This window comes from Triturus cristatus, chromosome 5_2 (genome assembly GCF_964204655.1).
Source record: "Triturus cristatus chromosome 5_2, aTriCri1.1, whole genome shotgun sequence".
NCBI lineage: Eukaryota > Metazoa > Chordata > Amphibia > Caudata > Salamandridae > Triturus > Triturus cristatus.
This window is the reverse complement of record NC_140588.1, coordinates 884,606,262-884,614,778: the sequence shown is the minus strand read 5'-3', so window position 1 is coordinate 884,614,778 and position 8,517 is coordinate 884,606,262. Positions and strand designations below refer to the sequence as shown.

Sequence of the window (8,517 nt, the reverse complement as noted above, 5' to 3'; positions counted from 1 at the left end):
CCAGATAGCACCCCAAACCGTTGATGGAATTCTCACTGACAGGCCCCATCATAGCAGACTCGTCATCTCTGAAGTGGTGCATCACTTCAGCAACGCAGCTTCACTACTGAGCCACACAACACCCTGCTCCCACTGTAGCCAGCCTATGCTCCATCGCAGTTGGCCTGAAAATGAGACTTTGTCCCAGTCTGGCACAAACAGAAGAGTTGTGCTTTGCCCAACTCTTCCAACCTGAATATTTCCAGGTTTGCAGTTCCAGGATTTGTCAGTGGTATATTTATTACATTTTGCTTTATTTTAAAAATGGTGCAGGATAAGTGTTGCATACTTTACACATTGGCTCAGTTAACATGTACCAAGCACAGGTTCATTTGGGGTTTGCTTGTGCCTTACCCTGGCAAGAATTGTGGTTTCTACTCAACCATCCTATCTGCTGACTCAATTGCTGCTTGAGTTACTTACACCCACAACTGTACTACTCTACGCCACTGTGCACACCACTAATTTACAGCCATACTTAATAGCAGCCACATTTATGCACACGACGAGATTGACAAAAACATTCACATATAGTGCAGCGCCAACAAATTGACAGAGTGCTGAATGTATCAAACATTCGCCCTCAGTCAAGAGATCGGGGTTATATCCATTGTTCTTTTGATCGCTATGCCCCCCTGTTTGGACCAAGCCGTATGCAAATTGGTCTTGACTGGCTCCTCATGGGAAAATCTTGACAAGCTGGGCCCTCCCCTTCGGGCTGGACTGTTCCCATGAGGAGCCAGGTCAAGACTAAATTGCATACAGCTGGGTCCAAACTGGGACTAACGTAGTGCGAAAATCATTTTTTGCCCCAAGTGGGATGGGTATGCCAAGACTTGAGCCTTGCTTGCTGGGCCACTGGATTCAAGCTAGCCGGGTTGTATACACCCAGAAACCGGTCCCAGGAGGTTTGTTTCAGGTCCTGGGAGGCATTCCATCCATCATTTGTTGTAGCAGGACAATACTTTGCTCACAGGAAATACCCATTGACTTAGCCAATGCATGTTACTAGGGGAACACCCCCACATGGCCAAAGATTTTCACCTCATTAGTACTGGTTTAACTAAATGCAGCAATAGGAAATCGAAAGATACTAATCAAGTTTTACAAAGCGCTTTCTCCTGCAAGAGAACACTTGTCGCCATATTAACTTGGTCCATTTGAGCCGAAAACTTCTTTAAAATTTGCAGAATATACAGCACATGACGATTGTGGCTGAACTATATTGAGAGAGAGAAAGCAGCAACCTCACAATTCCAGTGTCCAAGCCTATGAATGCAACCATGTTTTTCCACCTGTACAATTTTTTATTTTACAGGGTGAGAGGGGAAGAGAAGAAAAAGAAATAAAAGCTAAACTGCTTTTAAACGCCACACCTATCCCAGACCCATATGATAACAGGCACCCAGAGGCCCCTTGGAAATCCAAAGTGGAAAATTAAGGATGAAGAAAAAATAAAGACTAGAAGGATAAAGATCCCAAGTTATGTTACTAAGGAAGAAGCTATAAACCCTAATCTCAACTTAGCACAAATTCACCTAAATACTACAATAGCTAAAAGATGCAAGTCAGGAAACTGGCTACTTGAAATGGAGCCATGCACACTTAAGTATTTTAGAGTTCTAATAAGGGAATAGGACACGAGTAGATTATGGATGGCATTAGGAGGGTGACCGCCAGGCATAGCCTATGTTGTAAACACGTATAGTGGTATATGAATAAGACAAGATAATAGGCTATATGCCATCCACCTTGAACCCATTATTAGGAAGTATTCCAATTGATTGCATAGACACGACACCCATGATACTTATGTAATGCTGAAAAGGGAGGTCTGCTGAAGGATACAGGTATGGCAAGAATCAACAACAAAATGTTGTAGTGCAGCAACTCATTTCACATTGGACAATTCTTAAAACAAAAGCTGACCAGCCACTCCAAATGTTGTACAAGACAATAGAGCACACGGTCAGTCGCAATTTGATTTTAGAGAAGGAGATCAAAACTTGCCAGCCTTGCACACAGGGAACGGACACTACCACCCCAGCGTAGCTATTCAAAGACTAACTGGGTCATCTTTAAACAGTTCACCTGTATTAAATTTGCAGTTCAACTTTGAACCATTACTACAAACCAGTAAAAAGCGACCAGCAACATACCATTGTTCTCATGCCGAAAACTGCAACTGCCTCTTTAGCTCAGCCTATTTCACTAGGAACATCCCATTAGAGACCATATCAGACGTTGAACCTGAACAAAGAGTTGACCAGCACACCTTTGCCGTGACAAACTATGCATACCCAGCTTTTGGCTTGCCAAAACTCACTACAAAAATGTTCTTACACTAACTGCATATAGATATTTCAATAGAAGGTTGTACAGACCTGGATTTAAAGACAGCTTACTGACCATGCAGGCACACGGCCATTAAATAGGCATTATTAAAAAAGTAATACTGTTTTATTTTGCTTCAAAAACATTTCAGCATTTTAAAACATAGAAAAAAAAAAAAAACCATAACATTGCAATTAAGTACAGAACGCTTTTGGACATTTGCCTGCTCCTGCTCTTCACTTTCATTCAGTGAAGTGATGCGTCAAGAGTTGTATAGTTTAAAAAAACTACCACACTTAACTAAAACAAACTCATACCATGCCAGATGAACCCCTTTTCACAACTAAGAATTGCATCAAAATCCTATCACTATATACAGAAATACAACTTTTATGCTAAACAGACGCTCACTGTAGTGTAAATAGGTTTACCCTCACAGTGCATGCTTTGGGTCACTGTGGCACCATATGGAAGGTACAATCTTCTGAAGTACATCCTCTTCCCTGAGGCACCAAACAACTCCATGCATGTACCACAAGAACAGGTCTAGTTTATTTTACAGACTACCAATATGTACAGTTTGGAACCCAGGATTTTCTAGCAAATAACCATATAGAACAACTTACAAATAAAAAATGCTTGAAACATTTTTAAATGCTTTGTTACACCAACAGCAAAAGTGCGGAGGGAGGAGATCACTAGAGCGCCTTATTTATTCCCCCACCCTCTCCATTTTAAAAAGGTTTGGAAATATTTACAACTTTGATACAGTTTCAGGATGCTCTGACACCCATTGCCACTTAGTGAACCAGTTTCAACTGGAAGAGCATTTTCGAAACTACAAAGAGCATAATCCAATCTTGTAATTAAACTTAATAAGGGCAGTAACTCCATTTTGAGTCTTTTGTAGCAATTCCCCACTACTCTAAGTTATTCACAAACATTTATTCGTCATCTTCCTCTTCATCCTCGTCCTCATCTTCGTCCTCATCCTCATCTTCTTCATCCTCTTCAACCTTCTTCCGGGCAACAGGCTTTGCAGCTACCTTGGGACCATCAAATTTGCCTTTTGACTTGTAATCTGCAACATCCTAAAAAGGCAAGAATATCCCAGATAAGAAAATGGTGAAGGCTTGTGTCCAACTACTCCACGCCCCACTTACTCAATGGGAAACCATGTAAGAGCCAGGAAGATCACCTTGTAGTCAAATTCAAAAATTCAAAACTATGGTTCTCTTTGTGTTACTGATGGAAAAGCCAGTTGAGAGCTATACAAGTAGGATAGTCTAGAAACGTTTTATAAACCTCATACTTTAGTTGGTATTGCCTGTTACTATTTTCCTAATTACAACAATCTCACCTTTTCATATTTCTCCTTCAGTTTTCCTGCCTTTATGTTGTACGGTTGTTTTTCACCATCACTGAGATTATTCCACATCTCGCCCAACTTTTTTGCTATGTCACCAATGGAAATGCCAGGATTTGTAGATTTAATTTTGGGACGGAAGTCAGAGCAGAACAGGAAGAAACCAGACCTTAAAAAAGGACGGGGGGAAAAAACAAGAAAAAAAAAAAAAAAAAAAAACACAGAATGTCAATTCAGAATTAACCATTTTAGAACACTGGTGAGTATCCGGGTGTATGTTAGACACACCAAGTCCAACAAAGCCAATAAGCAGGGATGTGTACAGGACCAGGGCTTTGCACAAGAGCAGCCTGTTGATCATGGCTAAATGAACTGCATACCAACCCTCACATTCACAGTAAAGTTGTGAATTCCTTCCACGAGAGGACACTATTGATAGGAGTTATCTAGGGCGAAGGTTGAATCGTTAACTAGGATTACTTAAAAGGTTTTGGTATGTGGGTCCACCCCATATATATTGGGCTCAATGTCATGCAGATGCTAGGTAACTCCTACTGGGATGTTACATGTATGCAGGTTTATGGAACTAGAGTAGAAACTTACGAATTCTAAGCTATTTGCTAAATCATTACAATAAGTCGTTTCACATTCCCCCCACCCCTGAATAGAATTGTTGCAGCCCCAAGATTGTGAATAACTGCAGACAGTTTTGGTGCCAAGTTACCCTGCTAAATCATTAGCATAAGTCGTTTCACATTCCCCCCCACCCCTGAATAGAATTGTTGCTGCCCCAAGATTGTGAATAACTGCAGACAGTTTTGGTGCCAAGTTACCCTGAACTCCCAGTGCGAGTCCAATGCTGTACTAGATTAGCTAGGGGTAGGAGTTCTTCCCACCTTGAAAACCTAATCTTATAGCATTGTTGGAGAATTCCTGTAGGTATTTAAGCAACATTGTTCAACACTTACGGGGGCCTTTTGGGAGCATTGGGGTCCTTCTTTTTCTTGCCTCCCTTGGTTGGTCCAAAGTCTTTCATTTCTCGGTCATATCGCACTTTGTCAGCCTTTGCCAGGTCATCAAACTTGGATTTCTCTTTGCCAGACATGGTCTGAAAAAAGTATTTAATGCATTGATTAACTGTGCGCCGACAAACGTTCTGACAGTCAAACTAGAATTTAAACTTCGAACAAATTACATTATTGGGACAGGGCAGGTAAATTCAATTCGTTACCTTCCACCGTTCTGAACACTTCTTGGAGAACTCCGCAAAGTTTACAGGAATTTCGGGGCTCTTCTTTTTGTGCTCATCGCGGCACGTTTGCACAAAGTAGGCATAAGCAGACATCTTGCCTTTGGGCTTCTTGGGGTCCCCTTTTGCCATCTTTCTGATCTAGGCCATGGGAAGAAATAAAAATAAGTGATTCCATTGCACAACATAAAGACTAGAATTTTTCAAACTGATCATTTAATATATACACACACAAAAAATAAATACATACTAGTTAGTGAATGGCTCCAAATGAGACGTGTCGGAGCAACACTATGCAGTTTACCTACAAAAGCAATTCCTTTCTACTCTACGAGAGGATATGCCAAGCACCACAGCTTAGCATCTAGATTCAACACTAAAAATGGAGCACAGGCTGGGTTACTGCAGGGAACTACTTGTGATGCTGGGCAAGTCTGCAATAGGAATCTACCCTTTTTAGATAATTAAAGGCCAATAGCTTTGCACAACAGGATTAATCTCTGAACCAATCCCGAAAAACGACGAATTTATAGTAATGGATAAAACTAAGTAAAAAACGCAATCCATCTTAAAATAGGGCAACAAACGTAACGCCCCAGTTGGTCTACATAAATTGATTAAAGAAAAAAAACATCATTTTTACACAATTGCAAAAATAAAACTGATGAAAAAGCGGAAAAAATGCCGATATAAACGACTGCTGCACAGGTGTATTAGAACCGTGTATTAAACGAACATCCAAGAAATTATGAAAATTTACAAAAATGTCCGATTAAAAATGCAGCGTTTTGATTCCCGCCATCTTTTTCTATCTCCACACCCAAGGTCATCGTCAACAAACAAAAAAAAAATAGGCTTTAAAAACTTATTTCTACCTGCGAGAAGTAAGCGTCCCGGCGCGGGATCGCTTGACATGCGGAAAAATGGGCTGTGTATGTATGAGGTGTACTATAACTGAAGGACTATCCACAGCATAAACTACGGGTCACCCCGACACCAATAATTCATCTTCCATTTTGTGAAAAGCTTCTTCATGAAAGAAAGTCCCCTTCAAAGGAGCCCCTGAGCCCTATTTTTTAGTTATTTTTTGAGAACAGGATCGCTCGGGGCGCCCAGAGCGCACTGCTCATCGAGCGTACGGCTGCAATGATAGTATATACTGTGGTATTGAGGATATAGCCGAGCCGCGGCTGTTTCTTTGCCATAGCTCTCCATTCACTAAAATGGCTTCTCTGTCAGGAACGAGGCTGCACTAACAAAGCCACGCACACACCCTCGACGGTGGTTGACAGAGCATTGAAAGGCGTCGGAACCACCAAAACACGCCATATTAACAGCATTCAAAGGAGAAAGCGATTTCCTAACAGTCCCCTTATCTATTCATTTACAAATTATGAGCCGTTTTAGAGCGGCAAGCGGTTTACAACGTCCCCCCTCCCCCGCCACTGGCGCTGCACTGTTTAACAAAGACTCTACAGCGCAGCCATTATACAGTCCGGCAATCGGCAGAGACAGGCGCGGCAGAGCTGCGAAAAAAGTGACTATTCAAGCGGAGAAGGCAAAAAAGCCCACCAAAGGGACAAGACTAAGTAGGAAAAGCGATGGCCGTGGGGGCTGCGGCATTTTTATCAAGAAGAGAAGCAGGGGGGAGCGCAGAGAAGGGTCGTTAGAGGGCGCCCCCTCCCTCCTCCGCCTTACGCATCTTTCTCTATGAGGCTCGCCAGCCATGTTAATGGCGAGCTGAAGGCAAGGGGCTTCGGAAACAGCTGAGTCAAAAGGGGGTACCAAGACACCCCAAGATAAGGGGAAGCTCAAGAATAAGAAGAGCAGGCGAGGGGACGCAAGGACATGGCGTTTGTACATTTTTATAACAAACAGAACGGGAGTAAACAGTTAAGGAACCCGACACCCCCCCTTTCTTAAGCAAGAACATAAGGCGATGATCCTATCATAGGGACAGCCATGTTAATGCAGAATACATAGGCAGCAGTGCGCACACCGCGATCACCGGCACCACAATAAATACAACAAACTAATAAGTAGTTACAAACAAAAACATGAATTACAGACAAAATATATTTTTTCACCACAGAATGTCAAGCGCTAAGAATCACATCGCTCTTACAGTGACGTAAAGAGAACGGACAGAAAGCAGTTAAAAAGTTTAGCTAAGACACACAAAGGTGGTAACAACAAAACGCAACTATTACTGTAAATGTTTTAAGCAATCGCTTTCCTAAAAAAAACAATAAACTGGGGTTTTAACGGCCGTATAGTCTACAAGTTCAATAATTGTCAATCCCCAAGGTAGACACGAACCGATCAGGCTTCCCGTAAACGAGCTGCCGTCGGGTATTTGGGACGTGTAGAGCAATAATTAAGCGTTAACCGCAGAAAGAGAGAGCGCAGTATGGTAGGAGACCCGATAATGCTGTTGGGCTAGGCAATAAGGGACATAGTCGCGCGATCAGCGATGATTCCGCTTACCTGTGCTGTTCACTTCGTATTGGTAACACAGGATACGGCTTGAGCTCCACCACAGCACTGGTCTTCTCCAGCAGCCTCGCGCTAGCTTCAAAGCACGAGAACAGCCTGATTGGCCGTCGGCTGAAGCCGTTTAAAAGAGCCTCCTCTCCCAACCATTGGCTGAGGCTGGATTCTTGGATATTCATTATGCATGGGATCTGATTGGTGCACTGGAGCTACATTGTTATTACTCTTTCAAACAAAACTCCCGCCTGAAAGATGGGTACGAAAGTTTGAGGGTGTACTTTCTTCACTCTTGTTTCCCTGCTTGCATTGCCATGCGCACCTCCTACCTGTGCTAATTCTTCACTGAGTCAAGGTATGCGCGGACAATGCTTTTACGCGCTATATCACCAGGAGGCGCACAACATAATGCACACATTGGAAGTACTGGTGGGCTACGTTGTTATTGAAACGGAAAACGAAATGGCGTTTATGAATTTGTACGGAAACATGGAATGACTGCGTGAGCGAAGTGCAGATCATTGTAACAGTGTTATATACTTAAACACCAATTCTAACCCATTGCCTATAAAACACGCATTGGTAAGTATATTTGAACGTATCTCTATTGAATGTGGTTGCGAACTTATAACCTTTCGGTGCATACGCTGGTGTCTAACCCACCATACCACACCGCCGACTGTACTACTCCTCCAACCCTTAACTAATATGTGCTTGGCCTTTGTGCGTGCAAATTATAATTCCACTCATCCTGATCTTGTAAGTCATATCTGGTTTTGCAGTTGTGTGGAGCTCGTCTGTATGGGTTGTCCGAAAATGCTCCGATTACTTATAACTATTACGCTGAGTTCTACTCTTCATTGAACTTTTGCTTTTTTTAAAATGAGTTCTAATCCACTCAAAGAGGGGTATTCTATGCCTCACCTATTACAGGGAGCCCTGTGATAGGTGGCAAGCTCAAAGCAATACATCATTGCATTCACAGCCAGAGGAAGAGAGGCCAGGAAACAGGAATTATGGGAAAGAGTAGGGCTCAGTG

General features: G+C 42.5%; 1 protein-coding gene across 1 annotated transcript; it reads right to left on the bottom strand.

Annotated features, from left to right (window-relative positions):
• Positions 1-2,480: 2,480 nt before the first annotated feature.
• HMGB3 (high mobility group box 3) lies at positions 2,481-7,534 on the bottom strand. The gene is made up of 5 exons (XM_085608026.1): positions 7,476-7,534; positions 4,971-5,129; positions 4,708-4,847; positions 3,734-3,908; positions 2,481-3,464 (listed from the first exon to the last, which is right to left on the bottom strand). The coding sequence occupies exons 2-5, from the start codon at positions 5,118-5,120 to the stop codon at positions 3,318-3,320; spliced, it is 612 nt and encodes a 203-aa protein (XP_085464152.1). The 5' UTR covers positions 5,121-5,129; positions 7,476-7,534; the 3' UTR covers positions 2,481-3,317.
• Between the last annotated feature and the right edge of the window lie 983 nt (positions 7,535-8,517).

Excerpts from the sequence above, each read along its gene's own strand:
- HMGB3 (XM_085608026.1), bottom strand. The coding sequence starts at position 5,120 with ATGGCAAAAGGGGACCCCAAGAAGCCCAAAGGCAAGATGTCTGCTTAT. Across the intron at positions 4,848-4,970 it reads AGTGTTCAGAACGGTGGAAG|ACCATGTCTGGCAAAGAGAA; the intron begins GTAACGAATTGA and ends TACTTTTTTCAG. Across the intron at positions 3,909-4,707 it reads AATGCTCCCAAAAGGCCCCC|GTCTGGTTTCTTCCTGTTCT; the intron begins GTAAGTGTTGAA and ends TCCTTTTTTAAG.